The sequence below is a fragment of the Spermophilus citellus genome (genome assembly GCF_964194105.1).
Source record: "Spermophilus citellus genome assembly, chromosome: 17".
In the NCBI taxonomy this organism is placed as follows: domain Eukaryota; kingdom Metazoa; phylum Chordata; class Mammalia; order Rodentia; family Sciuridae; genus Spermophilus; species Spermophilus citellus.
Genome location: NC_138199.1, coordinates 74461603 through 74478694, shown reverse-complemented (window position 1 = coordinate 74478694; position 17092 = coordinate 74461603). Strand labels below are relative to the sequence as shown.

Genomic DNA, 17092 nt, shown 5'->3' with positions numbered 1-17092 from the left:
CCAGCCGGGGCGTCACCTCCTCTACCTCCACCCCCATCTCACCCCGAACTGCAAGGGCCTCACACGTACTGCACATCCACAGTCACCCAGACCACCCATGCCACCCCTATTACCGTGGCCACTCCCTGCAGAGAGCCACCCACAGCCACCCGCAGGCCTGGGGTGGGTAGCACAGAGCACTGGAGGATGGGCCCTGGAATTGGTGCAGGAGGATGCAGGGTACAGAATTCTGGGACCCCAGGCAGCCAACATGGTCTAGGGCTGTCCATGTCCACAGCCGCTAGCCGCATGTCAATACTAACTGGAAACTAATAGAAAATTAACTAATTAATTCTAAGCAAATGAATGAATAAACTTACAAATGTGTATTTGAAGTGCGCGATAGACGCGTGTGGTTAGTACTCTCCTGGACAGAGCTGAGTGGAATGTTCCACAGGACAGAGCTGGCCTCAAAGGGACTGTGGGCTCTGAGGGGCTTGTGGCTCATCCCCCTGGGGCCGGGGCACAGCTGGGAAGGGCCAGAGTAAGTCCGTCTGGCCCGGGTCTACGGCAGGCCTGATTCATGGATGACTTGTCCAAGGGGATTCCCAGGCCCTTCTATGACTCTGATTCCTCCTGCAGAACAGCTGCTCATGAGGGTGCAGCCCTTGCCTGCTCTGTCTCCATATGTCCCTCTGTCTAGCCTGGGTCTGGCACTTCGTCCCCAACACACATGCAGATGAGGGCAACATCGCGGGGCTTCCCCAAGAGCGGATCATCTCTGAGTCCCTTTCATCTCTGTGTCCCAACATCTCTTCTGAACAGAGGCCACCAGAATGAGGACACATGCCCCAGTTTGGCCTCTGGAAGGAAGAGCCAAGGTGGGCTCTGGGAACAGAAGCTGTGATGGCCACACAGCCCTCAGCCCCTGCCCGGGCTGGCCCCGTGGTTGGACGAGCCTCTGCAAGCCTGGGAGAGGCAATTCCTGCCCAGAGCTCAGCCTGGGGAGCATCTGTTTCCCTCCCCACTGGTCATCAGGAGAAAAGCTGACCACAATAGGTCACCACAGGAGCCCCTGACTTAATCCTGGATCATGCAGACTGGATTTGCTCCAGGCTGCAAGGCTGCAGGGGGCTGGCGCCGTGCTCTAGGATCAGCCCTGAGCCGCCCGCACCAAAGCCACCCTTCCACGGCTTGCCACCCTCCACGGCTCTAACAGAGGCCACCCTGCAGCAACCACCTCCGGCTCTCTCCTCTGGCCTGCACACAGGGCTTCTCCCATGCCTGGGGGTGGCTACCTGTGGAGCTGGACTGCCCCTGCTCCCATGTGGACACGGCCCCCACCTTATGTGCAGCACCTGAGACCACATCCCCCAGGGCTGCACCCACCCAGGAAGGCCAGGTGGAGACTCAGGTCCCACAGCAGGACAAGGCCCAACAAACCACTTACCTGGACCCGTTGGGTCACCTAGCCTCCGGAGACGGCCGCTGGAGGTCCGAGTGACTCCTAAAGACAGAGAAGGACAAGGGTCACACGAGGCCATGGCTCTCCCTCCCGCCAGGTGGTGACACAGGTGTGTCTTCACTTTTCCACCTGCCAGGTAACCCCAGACGAGCAGCCACCTGTACCTGGGAGTGACAGCGGCCACCCACCTGGGTGCTGGCACTAGGCCAAGCCCTTACCATCCCATCTTGCAGATAAGGAGCTGAGTCTCAGCTGGGTTGGTAACTTGCCCAAGGCCATAGAGCACCGGGGAGCTGAGCCCACTGTGAATCTAAGTCCATTAAACTCCAAAGTCTGGTCCTGGCTCAAGCATCCTCCTGGGCAGGGTGGCAGCAGGTGTCCACTGAAGTCAGCCAGGCTCAGACCAGCACCCCCTGGAGCCACAGCAGCTTGTTTTATGCACAAAGGTCTCCCTGCTCCACGGTCTCCGTCACGGGCCTAGTCCTGTCCCAGCCCATGTGGATCCCAGGGCTGGGGACTGCTGGACTGGATCTGGGGAAGCTGGGGACCGAGTTTTCTCTCCCACCCCAGGAGGAAATAAGAACAGAGCCCAGACCCACACAGCCTCGTGCAGCACGCGCTGCCTCCACCCTGGCCCCTTGGCCCAGGGCTGGCTGCTTGGAGAGGCTTATGGAGGGCAAGTCCTAACTCGAGAAGATTTGCAAGGTGCTAAGCTGAGCAAACCCCCAAACTGCCAGGTGGAACAGGCTCAAGAATACGGCCACCAACCCATGGCTGCCAGGTTGCCAGCATCTAGGGCCACGCCATGCCGCCCCTCCTTCAGAGAGCCGCAGGGATACTCCAGGCTAGCCCAGCAGAGGACCTCCCCACCCCCACCACAGACGAGGGCCCAGGCTAGACCCAGACAACTGCCTGCGGCCTCCACCATCTGACACCGCCTAGCTGCTGGTCAGAGGGGGTGGCTTCCCCTGGGATCCCAGAGACTCTGGCAGACCCATCCACCCATCTAGCCGTTCACCCCTCCACCACCCCAGCCCACCCCTAGGCCAGGCCCAGGCACAAGTGGGTGTGGCCAGCCTTGTTTCTGAAGGTCCTGGGCAGTTCCCCCCAATCGCCAGGGAAGCCTCAACGAGGTGGCCAGGGCAAGCTGGGCCTCCGAGGAGAGGCTTCCACCGGCCCAGGCTCTGGCCACAGGCCGAAATCAGGTTCGCACTCCTGGAACTCAATTCACCAACCCCAGAAGGCGGTGCTACCACCCCCATTTCACAGCAGAGGGAGGGAAATGGGCTCCTAGCTGAGCAAGTCACCCAGAGTCAGCAGCAGCTGGATTCTCCTGCAGGCCTCTTCTGTGTCACCTGGAGGGACGCCCGCCTCCTGGGCACCCACCAACTGATGAGATCTCCGCTCTGGGTGGAGCTCTGAGGACCCTGCAGGAGGCCCAAGGATGCCGGGCGGACACAGGCTGCCCAGGGCTTCAGCCCCGTCAGGCCAGGAGGGGGTGCGGGGAGGGGAGAGGCGTAGGGAGTCTGGGTTCAACTCACAGCCATGAAAGGCTGTGGCCCTCCCACAGACACACTGTAGGTCTGTCACATGATCGTCACAGCCTTCTGTTCCACAGCCTCGGTGAACGACTGGGAGGCTCAGCAGTCCAGAACGGAGTGGCCCTAGTGAATGGCAGTTATGTCCGTACGTCTAGCGGGCCCCGGACATGGGAACCTCAGACATGGGAACCTCGGGTGAGGAAGGACAAACATTCCTGTGGACTGAGTCGCTTCTGGTTGAGCTGTCTCTGCAGGGGATGCCCAGGACAGAGGCGGCCCTGTCCTCCCCCTGGGAGGGTGCTGGGTGGGGCCACTGGACGCCCACCCCCACCCCCTGCCCTCTGGCTTCCAGTCCAAAGTAAAGCTGAAGGGGACCCATGCAGGTCAGGCAACCCCAGGCCTCTGAGCCCTTCTCCCCAAACTGGGGGCGGGGCAGAGCTGGGGAGAGGAAGAAGACGGCACTCAGACTCCCAGGGCGGGGCGCGGGGGTGTGGTGGGGGCGTCCTATTTTATTTACACTGTTTATTTTTCCAATCTTCCAAAACGGAAATCTGGTGTCAGGCAGCCCCTGGCAGAAAGAATACAAAGTGTGCTCCCATCATAAAAAGGGGAGCAGTCCAGAGCACCCCAGCAAGTTCCCAGGCTCAGGCCCCCACCACCGCATCGTGGGAGAGACCTGGGCCCAGGAGCAGCTCCAGCGCGGCCCTCCGACCTCATCCCTCAGGCCGGCATCCAGTGACCGCGTACCAGTTGAGCACTGAGCTATTTTTATGTGATTTTAAAATAAAACACATTGGGGAGGAGAGGAAACCATGCTACTCTGGTGTCAGTCGGCCCAGACCAAAGGCCCCAGCGGCTCCGAGGCCCAGGCGGCAGGAGGCCTGCAGTCCAGGGCCAGGTTCAAATCCAGACCTCCCTGGTGCTGGCTTCCTGGTCGGCCCAATGGGGACAGAGATGGTGTCTCCTCATGGGTCATTAAGATTAAGTGAAACAGGCCAAGAGAAAAGACTTTGGATTCTCACCATAAAAAAAAGGGACCTATGTTTGGGGAGATAGGAATGTTTGCCCTGACTTAAACATTGCACAATGTATGGAAATATCCCGTGGTGCCCCATAAATCACGTGGTGCCCCATAATCATGCACAATTTTGGGCTGGGGACATAGCTCAGTGGTAGAGTGTGTTAAGCATGTGCAAGGCTCTGGGTTGAACCCTCTGTACCACAAAGAAAGAAAGAAAGAACAATTTTGATATATTTGTGAAAAAATTTTTCTCTGCTACAAGAAAGATTAAATGGTACACATTGTGAGTACTGAGCACGGCGCCTGGCACAGAATAAACACTAGCAAATGATGTTATTATTATTGTGTTAATTATTATGATAATTGCATTGTATAATATGGTTGTTATCATACACCAGCCCAGACCCAGGGACCTATAATTAGGAGTCAGCAAAACTTGGCTGCTCTGTGTGAATGCATTTTAATAAAATGTGAGTTACAACCAAGGTCCCTCCTGCCATGGCCAAGACACTGCTCTCCCAAGCAAGGGACATCTACCGACTCCCTCCCAATTCAGTGGGTCGGAGCCCTCCTGGCCCCACCAGGGCAGGTGCATTAGGGGGAGATGGTCAGGATGGAAGGAGCGCTCCCCTGGAACCTCCCTCCCGGCTGCGGCTCACCCAGCCCAGGACAAAGGCCGGTTCATAAAAGTTCCCGGATCCCAGGTCAGGGACCAACATCAGTAAAATGTACTGTCAAGGCCACAGGATGAAAACAGATGACAGAGGACAGAGACAGCAGGAGGCGTAACTGGGAACGGTCACTGGCTGGCACCCGAAACAGAAAGAAAACACGACACTGGAAAACAGGAAGGAAGAGCCATATTCAAGGAGATAGTTCCCTGTCCTCAAAAGGAGCAGGTGGCCCTGGGCAGAGGAGGAGCCCCAGGCTGCCTGGGAAGCGTGTGCCCCACTGAGCCAGCAACACGGGCCCGGTGCGCCTGGCTGCACCCTCCTGCCCTCTGCCACCAAGTGCAGTCTCCGCTGGACACGGCAGCCTTGCCCAGACAGGCGCTGGCCTGGGAACCCAATGCCCATCCGAGCGCAGTGCTGGGGATGGAACCCAGGGCCTGGCTCTCCCACGGAGCCTCATCCCCAGCCCCGACCCATGCTAATGATTTGGGAGCCTAAAAAAGACAAAGATAGAATTGATGCGAAGAACTTTGACTTTTTTCTTTCAAACAAATGTTTATGACAGAAGCTGATAAATTACAGAGCTGAAACGGTTAAATAGGACCGCGAGGCTACAGTGAGCCTGGATGGGACATTTCCTTGTGGTCATTTCTTCAGTGATCACCACGCCCATCTCCCCAGGGAGGCAGCCCAGGTCCAGTGGCCCATCTGAGATCCGGAACTAGTGCTTGCAACCCCGCTGGGGCCTCACGCAGCTCAGATGTCTGTCTTGACCCCCAGGGGAGGTGACGCCCCTCCGCCCAGCTCTGCTCTGTGCTGACCACCCAGGGGGCCTGGACAGGCCTCCTCTATCAAGTCACTCATTGCGCTCAAACACCCATTTCCAATATCCACTCTCTAGAGACGCACATCGAGTTCTGATTTTTTTTCTTAAAACTCAGGGAGCCTCTCAGGAAAGGGTGGGTGGCCCCAGTGACCCTTGGCCAAGGCAGCTCTGCCTGCCACTTCCCCCTTGGGGCCCCCGGATCGGGTGCTCAAGAAGCAAGCTCTCTTCCCCCTCCCCCTGGGCCCACAGGAGCTCCGCGGGGCTGGATCTAAGTCAAGTGCCGCAGGTGGGAGTCAAGAGTCAGATTCCAGCCTTATCTCCAGAAGGAGGAGGCTGAGATGTGCAGATAGCAGTTCCCCTTCCTCTTACTTGTCCTTGGCTTTGCAGACTGTACCCGGGGGCTGCACAGAGAGGTGGCTGAGCTGAGGCCCTCTTGACAGGACCTTTTCCTACCCTCAGAGCCGCACCTGGAGCTGTGGCCTACAGCAAACCTCGGTTTACTAATTCACAAGGCCAGGAAAGCTGTGCCTTGGGACCAGCTCCTGCCGAAGACCCTGCCATTTCCGCAGAGCCCTGGGCCCCGAAGCCAGAGGTCCCAGTCCCCCCTCTGACGCACTCTGACCTGTGGAGCCCCCTGTAAAGCAGAGGCTGCTTCCAGCCCACCAGCCCCTATGAGAAGCAGCAGCCCACCCACCCACAAATCACCAGCCCAGAGGAGGGCCACGCGGGTGCTGGGGATACAAGGGTGACCCAGGGTGGCCAGGCCCCTCTCTTGGTGACAAGCCAGCGACAGTACCTGGCTAACGGATGGGAAAGGTGGCTCCATGGGCGCATGTGGTGGCCTTGCTCCAGCTGCCAGGTGGCAGTGCCCACCCTGGACATCAGGGTCCACCCCAGACCCCCGGGCCCCTCCCTCAAAGGCTCACTAGTGGGTGCCTGGACTAGGTGCCTGGACTCTGAGTAGGGCTGCCATATAAAGTGCAGGACACTGAGTTAAACCTGAACTTCAGGTAAAGGACAAATAATTTTCTAGGCATGAGTTTATCCCAAGTGTTTTCTGGGGCACACCCTTCACTAAAAATCAGTCACCATCAGAAACGCAAGCTGGACACCTCTGGCCTAGTGGCCTCACAGGAGAGCAGAACAATGGCTTCTCCAGCTTCTCGATCACCATGCCTGCCCCGCCCCCCACCCACACACCAAGTGACCTTCCAGAGGGAGAAAGTCCGCGGGCCATTTTCTTGCTTTCTTTTTTGGTGGTGGAGGGGCATTGAACCCAAGGGCACTTAACCACTCAGCCCCATCCCCAGCCATTTTTAAAATTTTACTTAGACACAGGGTCTCACTGAGTCACGTAGCACCTCACTAAGTTGCTGAGGCTGGCTTTGAACTCACGATCTTCCTGCCTCAGCCTCCTGAGCCACTGGGATTACAGGCGTGTGCCACCACTCCCGGCCTGTGGTCCATTTTCAGATACAATATTTAGCATTAAACGTAAAATCACTGAGATGGGGGAAGAAGTCCAAGGGGAACTGGACAGAGTGGTTATCAGCAGTTAACACCTGAGTGTGGCAGAGTCACCACCCTGACAAACAGGAGGTGGGAGACGGGACCGGCCAGCCACCAGAGATAGACTGCATTTCTGCCACAAGAGAGCAAGGAGAGGAAGGGACAACTAAGGGGACATTTGCTTACTTATTTATTTTGATACTGGGGACTGAACTCAGGGACACTTGACACGGAGCCACATCCCAGCCCTGTTTTGTGTTTTATTTAGACACAGGGTCTCACTGAGCTGCTCAGCATCTCACCGTTGGCAAGGCTGGCTTTGAACTCGCGGTCCTCCTGCCTCAGCCTCCCAAGCTGCGAGGATCACAGGTGTGGGCCACCTCACCCGGCAGGACATTTCTTTAAATAATCCTACAGGAGACTGTAAAACCTTGGTTCAGGAAGACTGTGAGCCCTAGTCCTCAGCCGGCGAGGAACCAGAGGAGGGACCTTGCACTAGGGATGCCAATCGCCACCATTCTGGGTGCACCTCCCCCTCAGACACTGATCCTGCAAGACCCTCAGTAAAACGCCTGGCTGCCTCTGCACCCTGTGCCTCTTAGTCATGCCTGGGGTTGGGGCAGCGGAGCTTGTGTCTCGTGTGACCAGAAAGGGACCTGAGAGGACGAGGTCCGAGCATTGAGGCTGAGCTGCACGGGCTGGCCTTGCTCTGGAGCCCCACCACCGTGCGCAGGGACTGGCCAGGAGCTGCGGTCAGGAGACCTTTCCCAGGAGCACCCGCTCAGAGGGAGCGAGGAATCCGGAGAATGAGAGCGCTGACGCGGCCTGTGGGTGACATTGCGTCACCCAAACTGAGGCCAGGTCAGCGAAGTGCAGACTCAGCCTGAAAGGGCAGCAAAGGGAGGTGACACCATCAGACACAGCCAGAGGGAACCAAAGAGAAGAGCCAGAGAGGCCCAGGCTTGGCCAGCCGGCTTCACACTCTGTGACCAGCTTCCCCCGGGGCACCCGGGCCCTTGGGGCCCGTTCACACACCCAGACGAGCACCTCTGCTCTAGACGTGAGGGGGCACAGGGCTTGGAGAAGCAGGGAAACTGCCCCCTCCCGCCACCCTGAGGCCCACCCTGAGCGACTGGGGGCGGCCATGGTGGAGAAGGCTCCCTGGAGGCGGCTGGACCCTCAGACAAATGTTGCCATGCACCGGGGACAACCACGGCTCTCACAACACCCAAAGTACAGAACGCAGGCAGGAAGACCCCACTCTTCCCGGTGGATCCACTGTCCGCCTCTGTTGAAGGATGGCAGTATGCCGGACACTGCTGGCCCTGTGACTTCTGGAGGTGATGCACTCACCCCCTCCAGCCTGGCCCAGGCTCCTCTCCGCCCTCCCCACCCCTCCTCTGCCCTCAGCCCCTCTGGCCTTCCTGCTGTGCTTGGACTCTGTCCAGCTCACCTACCCCCAGGTCCTCACACAGCCAGCTCCTTCCTGGTTTCCTGGCCTCAGCAGGTCTGTCACCTCCTCTGTGAGCTCTCACCACCTGCTCCAATGCAGCCGAGGGTGCTTCCTATCAAACCCCATCTCAACTCTCCCCGTAGCGCTTGGTGCTGTTGGAGACTTTCCTTGACACACTAGCAGATGGCCAGCTTGATTTTCTGTTTGCTTCTCCTAGAATGTAAGCCCCGGGAGAGAAGAGACTTGTTTGCTCACTGCTGAGCCTCGTAGTGCTTGCTACTGCACGTGGCATACAGCAGGCACGTTGGTCAGCTCTACGTCACTGTGACAAAACACCTGGGAAAATTAGCTTAAGAGAAGGAAAGATTTATTTTGGCTCTCAGTTTCAGAGGTTGCTTGGCTCTATTGTTTTCTTTTGGAGTACTGCAAACTGAACCCAGGGGTGCTCTACCTCGGAAGCTCCCGAGATGCAGGGCTACAGGTGTGGCCGCTGCACCCGGCTTGGCTCTGTTGTTTTTGGGGGCCTGTGGCGAGGCAGCGCACCATGGTGGGGAGTGTGTGGTGAAGCAAAGGGCTTGAGTCATGGCGGCCAGGAAGCAGGGACAGACAGGAAGAGGCTGGGGTCCGGATACCCCCTTCATGGGCATGCCCAGTGGCCTAACTTCCTCCCTGCAGGCCCCACCACCTGGAGGTTCCACCTCCCAACAGCACCTGGGGCTGGGCACCAAGCCTTTAGCACCCGGGCTTCTGGGAGGCGCTGAGATCCAACCCACGACAGCAGGTGCTCCACAAAAGCATCCCGTGGTGGCAGGAAGGAACCTCTGCCTTGTGCCCACGGTTCACCCTCGCTTCTTCCCGGCACAGCCACACCCCTGCTCCGAGGGTGTCCCAGCCCACTCCAGCTGCTGTAACAAAACACCCAGGACTGGGGACACGGACGACAGAAATGTGGCTCCCCACGTTCTGGAGGCCGAAAGTCCAGGGTCCACGGGCCGTCGGGGTGGGCTCCTAGCGGGACCTCTCTTCCTTGCTGCTTCCTCACAGGGCCTTTGGTCTGTGCCTGTGTCCATGGAGAGAGGCCTCTGGAGTCTCCTCCCCATTGTAAATGGTCACCAGTGCCTCCCACCAGCCCCATCTCGAGCCGTCACGTTGGGAGGTGGGGCTTCAGCACAGGCGCTCTGGGGGACACAGTTGAGCCCACACCCTGGGATCCATGTCCACTACTGCACCCCCGGTTGAGGGCAGCAGCTGGAGAGGAGGAGCCCAGGTGGCGGAGGCAGGGGCTGTGGGAGGGGGTCTCCTCCTTTCCAACAGCAGGCGGACAGGGTCACCCAGCAGCCACTACTCTTGGCTGAGGAACCAGAAGTTTCCAGAAGAAATGACTGCAAAGCACTCAATCAGCAGAATAAGATCAACAGGAGACCGGGCATTCAGGTGGCCCAAGTGCACAAAGAGGCACCTCCTGGGTACCCAGCACCCATAGGGGCCAGGGAGGGGAAGCCAGGTGGGGCTTGGCACCACAGCCAGTCACAACAGGGAATCAGAAGCTGCACATGGGGACAATCTTTCCAACAAGCTGGGACCTCTGTCACTGAAGACAGAGAAAGAACCCAAATCAAAGGGGCACAAGAATTCACCTGGAGAACACAGCCCCAGGGCGGAAGCCGGTACCCAGCCAGCCCACGCCCCAAGGGCACCAGACAGGCACACGGTCAGCTCAGCTCTGCAGCGCCCTCAGGGAGGTCCGTCAAGGTCTGCAGACTGGGAAGGTCAAGTAAATTAGGGAACATCCACTCTGAAGAGCCAGGAATGGGATGGTCCTGGGCTGTGCCTGGATCTGACTTCCTCCCAGGGAAGAGCAGAACTCAACCCTGCTTCTGTGGGGAGCACGCAACTCGGAAATATGGCGTCTGACTCCTGCCTCTGGCGGTTAAGAGCCCTGCGCACCTATGGGGTCAGGCCCTGCAGAGAGCCGAGGGAGGGCTGGACTTTCCTCTCAGCTTCCTGTTTGCATTGTTTGGCAACAAGTGACAGCCCCGATTGACAGCCGCCCACAGCCGCCCACGACAACAAAGCCAAGGGAAGACAGCTCTGGCCTTTCAGGAAGCTTCCCTGAAACCAAAAACCAACAGAAGGGACGGGGCCTGGCAGTGAACCCCAACTGAGCCGCGCGGCCAGGAGGGCTCTGCTCCCAGCGTGACTCACTGCTCGGAGCCCAGGTTCGCCACACCTTGGCCCCAAGGCAGCCTGCTGCCAGTGCTGGCGAGAAGTCACCACCTCTTCCGCCCCAGCCCCACGATGCCAGCTGCTGTTGGTCCACCGCCTGGTGCCTCATGGTGATGGTGTGATAGGGTCACCTCTGAGTGGCACCCACCACACACACACACACACACACACACACACACACGTCTGACCCCAAGGCCACATAGCCCAAGTCACGTAATCATTAGTGAGTTTCACGGACAAACCCCCCAAATCCCTCTGTGTTGAGTCGGCCGAGTCCTTCGCAGGCTGGACGCTGACCGGGGCTGGATCTAACCCACTTCCAAGTGGCTTGGGTTACATGACAGCCGTCCCCCCGCTGGGAGCTGAGGCTGGATGGAAAGGGCAGCTGTGATTCACGGGGAGGCTGTGAGAGAAGCTCGGGGTGCCGACCTGAGCGCCCGCAGCACAGGCCCGGCCGCCTGGTGCTCACCTGGGGCCCAGCTCCAACCCGGCAGACAGTCGGCGCGGCTCCATGTCAGCCGCTACCCCAGCACGCCTGGCCTGGTGAGGACCAGTGCCCAGGCACAGCACGAAAGGACTTCCTTGGCCACTGAGGCCCACCCCCAGGGGCCCAGGTGCAGTGCCTCAGAGGGTCCTGGCCACCGCCTGGGCTTCGCGGAAGGCCTGGGAGGAGCCAGGGCTCTCCAGGAGCCAGGACGATGGCCATGCACTGCACCTGGGCAGAGCCAGAAACGGCCTTCTCCTGCAGGAAGAGTGGCTCTCCCACCGAGACCCTCCTGAGATCCCCCAGGTCGAGGTGGCCTCTGGCCCCCTGCAGCCCCAGCCCCAGCACTGCAGGGTCCCCGGGCTGCTGGGGCTCCAGGATGACTGGTGACTTGGGTGCCTGTCAGAGGGGGCAGGCAGCCTGGGCCCGCGACCTGAAGCTGCTCTTGCCATTCCCTCCTGCCCGGCTCCCGGTCCCTGTCCTGGAGGTTTCCAGGCTGCCGACAGTCACGCCTCAGAGAACCGGGTCAGATTAGGCCCCGGAACAAAGCTCAGCTGTGGCAGAGCTGTGAGAGGCCACTGTCAAGCAAGACGCTAGGGAGCCGATCAGAGTCCCCTTGGTGGTGGCTGCAAATGGATCCGGGCCCAGGCTAGGGTCAGGAGATAAGGCACTGAGAAACTGGGCTGGGAGCAGAGTGCCCACTCAACCCTGGGGGCCAGGGCCAAGAGCCACCCGGGGCTGCAGAAGAGGGCCTGGCGCTCAGCAGTTCCCAGCAGACTTTCCTGGGATGAATGACCCAATCCACATGGAGAGCTGGGGCAGGCCAGGACCCTCAGGGAGGCAGGCTCCTCATAGTCCAGCAGGGCTGCTCTGATGAGGCTGGCCAGCGCCAGGCTCCTGGCCGTGTTCCCAGGGTCCAGACATAGCTCTCCATCAGGGAAGAGGCAGAAGCCATCAGCTCACCTGCAGGGGACACTCCCCCATCTCCAGGGAAGCTCAGCACCCCACAGGCCTGGCTGCCAACGAGCCCGTGCCTGACACCACAGTGGCTCTGCAGTAGCCCTCTGCGCCCAAGGCAGACTCCTTGGTGGGATGGGATCACAGGATGTCCGGCTGTTGTGGCCAGGACTCTGTCTGAGAAGACCAAGCACTCAGCGTGGCTCTGTCCCAGGCATGGCCCCCCCCCCCGACCCCCACAAATCCCCTGGCACAGCCAGGAGCTGAACATTTCCATGAGGTAACCCCAACAGAGACACAGGAACCTGGCAAGTCACCTCCTTCCCCACTTCCTCCCCCTTGACCCCCCTCTCCCCACCAGCCCCGGTCAGCTGGATACACCCAGAATCTCTTCAACTGGGCCTGCACCAGGGCTGAACCTTCCCTTATCAGGTACATCTTAAGCAAGCTGCAGAGCACACGCCACACTGCTCACAGACAAACACGCAGAACCCAGGGCCTCCTCCAGCCCTCCACGTGGGGCCCTCAGGGTGGCCTGGGATGGGCAGGACAATCTCAGAGGAGGGCAGCCAGAGGGCTCTGAAGGGGACCAGGGTACCTCCTCAGGGCTCTTCAGGTGAGATGTCCTCTGCAGGCACCCACTTGGGACCTCCAAGCACATGGTTGGCCCCCATGGCTACCTGGACTACAGACCACGGCTCCGATGTGGCAATCAAGCCACACCTGTCCTGGCTTGAACTGGTCACACCAGGGATCCAGGTAGGAGATGAACCATCTCAAACCCAAGTCCATTGCCAGGTTCACCATACTAGAATCCCCCTGGGCAAGCTGCGGAGCTGTCGGCCTGGGGTGAGCAGGCAGTGTGGGGAGGCCGCCAGGTACCAGCATGTGTCCTATCTCCGTGCAGGCAGGGAAGAGGGCTAGCCTGGGACCTGGGGGCAGCACAAGCCCAACAGAGCCCTGGACTGGCTCCCTGGACGGCCCTTTGCCTCCACCCAAGTCCCCTGAATGCACCAGAGCAAGCAAGAGGAGACAAGAGGCAGCCCAAACAGGCCGAACCTCGGAAGGGCCGGTGGGGAAGGGGAAGAAGCCTGTGTCTGTGTCCCCTGAAGCTCGCCTCACCAGGGAGCTGCCTTGGGGCGGAGCTCCCCACCACCCCCCACCACCCCACCCCCGACAGCTTGGCCCTGAGCCCCTTCTGGGGCGCAGCCTCCTTCCTGCCTGGGCCTGTGAAGTGTCATCACAGCATAGAGCATGACTGGCACCCTCCAGGGGCACCCTGGCCCCCATGGAGAGCCCCAGAAGAACCCCCAAGTGTGAGCACACACACTCTCTCGCCCGTCTGGTGGCCCACGGGTCTCAGGCAAGTCCTCCTGCTACTGCCACTTGAGGATTCCCAGGGTAGCCAGGGACACCGAGAAGCACGTTCCATGGGACCCAGCATGCAGGGAGAAGTCCCAAACTCAACCCCAAATAGTGGGACGGAGCCGACTGCCGCTGGCTGCAGCATGGAGGGGCACAGTCCTGGCCTCCAAACCACAGGAGGGGCCGGAGGCGGGGAAGCTCAGGGTTGTCCTTGTGCTGGGCAAGCCACGGACACCTCACCCTTCCTCCTGTCGATAACTCGCTCAGGGAGGAGAGACAGAGCAGCCCTTGTGTGGATCAGCTCATTTAACCCTCACAACTTAGCACCGTCCCCCTTTTAACAAATGAGCAAATGAGACGCGAGATCAAGTAACTCGTCCCCAGACTGGGGATGTGGCTCAAGCGGTAGCGCGCTCGCCTGGTTCGATCCTCAGCACCACATACCAACAAAGATGTTGTGTCCGCCGAAAACTAGAAAATAAATATTAAAAATTCTCTCTCTCTCCTCTCTCTCTCTCTCTCTCTCTCTCTCTCTCTCTCTCCTCTCTCACTCTCTCTTAAAAAAAAAAAAAAAAAAAGTAACTCGTCCCCAAAGCAATGAGGCCGCCGGGGATTAATCCCAAGAGTGCAGTGGCTCTGAGCCCATACGCCTAACCACTGGGCAACACTGCCTGTAGACTGCCACTACGCAGCCTCCCTGCAGGAACAGGGAGGTGCATTCAGAAGAAGCCTGGAGTCACCCTGGGGCTGCTGGATCCCGGCCCTGTGGCTTCCTCACAGCCTTGGCTTTGCTCCCCACCTGGAAAGACCCTTGTCATACTCCACACTCCTCCCTCCTCCCTCCTCCAGCCCAGCTCAGGCTCACCTCCGGCTTCTCCCTCCCTCCTGCAAGGCCCTCTGGCATTCAGAGGCTGCACTTGGGAGGCAGGGGTCGTGTCTCACCCACATCTTGCCTCCCCAGTGACAATGCAAGCTCCCCAAAGCAAGAACCACATCTTGTCATTTATTTGTACCCTCCTGGCCTGGCCACATGTGTCCAACACACACACGTGTTCCATGGCAGCGCACAGACCCATCGTCCTGAAGGTCACCCTTCAGAGACGCACGGGGTCTCACACAGGCACTACTGAGGACAGCCTGGTCACCATTCCACGTATTTGCAAGTCCAGAAATAGGTCCACAGCAATAATCCCCCTCAACCAAGGGGAAACACAAAAGCCTTCCTGGTTGCCCTTGGATTTCCAGACTCTGGGGAGATTTTTAACATTCTTGGTTCCATGGCATTGATGGCTGCTGAAGGGCCAGTGTGACTCCAGCAAGTGCCCTCACCCAGGACAGGGCTGGCTCCAGACCTCGAGGACACTCAGCATGGGGCCAAGAGACCCCAGCCCTGGTCAGCACCCGCAGCTCCACCTCAACAACTGCCACAGAGGGACCCAGCACAGCTGGGACCACTGCCAGGCGGGAACCCTCCCTCACACTATCCTCCCAGGGGGCCCACCCCTCAAGGCAAACACCAGGGCCTCGGAGCTGCTTCCTACTCACCCCATAAACTACTGCAGAAAGTTTCAACCTTTTGAAAAGAAAATTTACCTGGGCAGGTGTGGGTAGGTGGAGAGAGGAGCAGGGAGCGAATGCTTGTCTTTCTCCTCTGAAAAGGCCCTAGGCTCAGAGACCTCAAGCCTGTGCAGGAGACCAAGGATCCAAGACCTTAGGGGACCCGGACACCCTCCACCAGCCGGATCCCCCAGCTGGAGATGAGATGAGCAACCAGCAAGAGCAAAGGGCCATCCCAGGCAGGCTAAGGAGCCCAGGGAAGGCTGCGCACCGCGGCCATGCCCACAACCATCCCAGGCATCTGGAGCATGCTGGGGAGGGAGGGAGGTCCGAAGCCAAACCCAAGCATATGCCACCTAGAAGCCCCCTCCTCCCCCACCACGACATCAGTCAACTCGCCCGCTCTCCTGAGACACAGCTGTGCTCAGTGTCTGGGGGCCATGTTTGCAACAAGGAGGTGGACACGGACATTCTAAGTTGCTGACCCAGGAGGGTATTTTAGGAGAAGTTCTGAATGATCCTTTTTGAGACAAGGTCTTCTTTATTGCTCATTTTGTTCCCAAATATGGAAAGCAGGAGGGAACAGAAAATGACCCCAAGGCGGAGGGAATGGCCCAAATGACCTCTTTAGTTCCAACCAAGACCCATGATTCTGACTTAATCAATAAAAGTTAATTCGTGGGTGCTTGGCAGAAAGCTCCATGTCCAAATAGGTTAAGCTTCAGGGTTGGCAGGAGATTCTGGAGATGAAGGACACCACCTGGGTCATCAAGGAAAAAAGAAAACAAGAGTGGGGATCAGGAGTGTCCTTAATCTGCAGGGAGCACATTAAGGAACAGGGAGCAAACGCTGGTCTCCCTCCTCTGAAAAGGCCCTAGGCTCAGAGACCTCAAGCCTGTGCCGGACAGGACACCCTCAGTGGCCCATCTGTGGAATGGGGCTGAGGAGCAGGAGAAGGGGAAAGGCTTACCAAGGATCCCAAGTGCCCTCGGGCTGCCTCTACCTGTGAGTTAGGGTGCAGCACACCCGGTTTCCTGAGACCCAAAGGCAACCAACCAGAGTTGCCGCGCACAGGCTCTGCGCTTTGGTCCCCCTGGGCAGAGGACCAACAGGAGTTAAGGTGAAGAAGGGACCCTGCGGCCTGGACCACCAGCCCAGGAGGCTGAGCGCAAAGCAACCCACTCCCTCGCCCCCCACAGAAATGCACGCGGGGACTCAAAGCACCTCCACCCACATGCCTGGAAGTGAGCGAGTCCAGAGGATGGGCGAGCACGGCCAGGAGGAGGGAGCGTCCCTCAGAGCAGCCGCCCAGACCCCTGAGCCAGCGGGGGCTGAGGGACAGTGGCAGGACCCACGTTAGGCGCTGCACCAACCAGCGCCGCAGAGGTCCGAGGGCTCGGGCACCCGCCCACGTCACACGCGGGGTCCGGGGTCGGCGCGCAGCAGCGGCCACTAGGAGCAAAGGGGAAACCCAAGTGCGTAGACCGGGCGGGGGCGTCCCCGATCCTGATCGCGGGGAGGTGGCTGCTGTAACCTAGCCCGGCGCCAGAGCCAGTCCTGGAGTAAATCGACCTGCTGGGGCTCCGCGGTGGGAAACTGCTCAGCTCCCAGGTGGCCGCGATCGCTCGGGCCGCCAGCGCTCAGGCAAGAAGGGCTCGTCCAGGACACCGACCCTCCCCACGCCGGGCGCGGCGCCCACCTGAGTACGACTTCTTCATAGTGCCGCGGTGGCCGCCGCTCCCAGGAAAGAGTGACCGCCAGGCCGCGGGGCTCGGGCTCCCAGGTCGCTAATCCAGGGCCTGGAGTGGGAGGGAGGACGGCGGCCCCGCCTCGGTCCCGCCCCGCCCCGCCGAGGTGCGCGCCGCGCCCTTTCCTGCGCCCTAGCGCGCGGGCTGCTGCACCTGGCGGCGGGGACAGGCCCGCTCAGGGCAACGCCGGGCCCGAGGGGCCAATCCCGGGCGAAGTCCTGCTGGCGCGGGTCTCTACAGCCCCGAAGCAGCTCCGTCCCAGGGTGGGGATGGCGGATGCGGGCCCCCGC

General features: G+C 59.7%; 1 protein-coding gene across 1 annotated transcript in view; it reads right to left on the bottom strand.

The window, feature by feature from the left end:
• The window catches only part of SEPTIN9 (septin 9), a 140436-nt gene extending 123649 nt beyond the window's left edge, over nucleotides 1-16787 (bottom strand). The window contains exons 1-2 of the mRNA XM_081273042.1: nucleotides 16754-16787; nucleotides 1430-1486 (exon numbers count right to left, since the gene is read on the bottom strand). Of these exons, the coding sequence (XP_081129168.1) occupies nucleotides 1430-1486; nucleotides 16754-16772 (76 nt within the window). The 5' untranslated portion in view covers nucleotides 16773-16787. The remainder of the gene's footprint in view (nucleotides 1-1429; nucleotides 1487-16753) is intronic.
• Nucleotides 16788-17092: the final 305 nt, after the last annotated feature.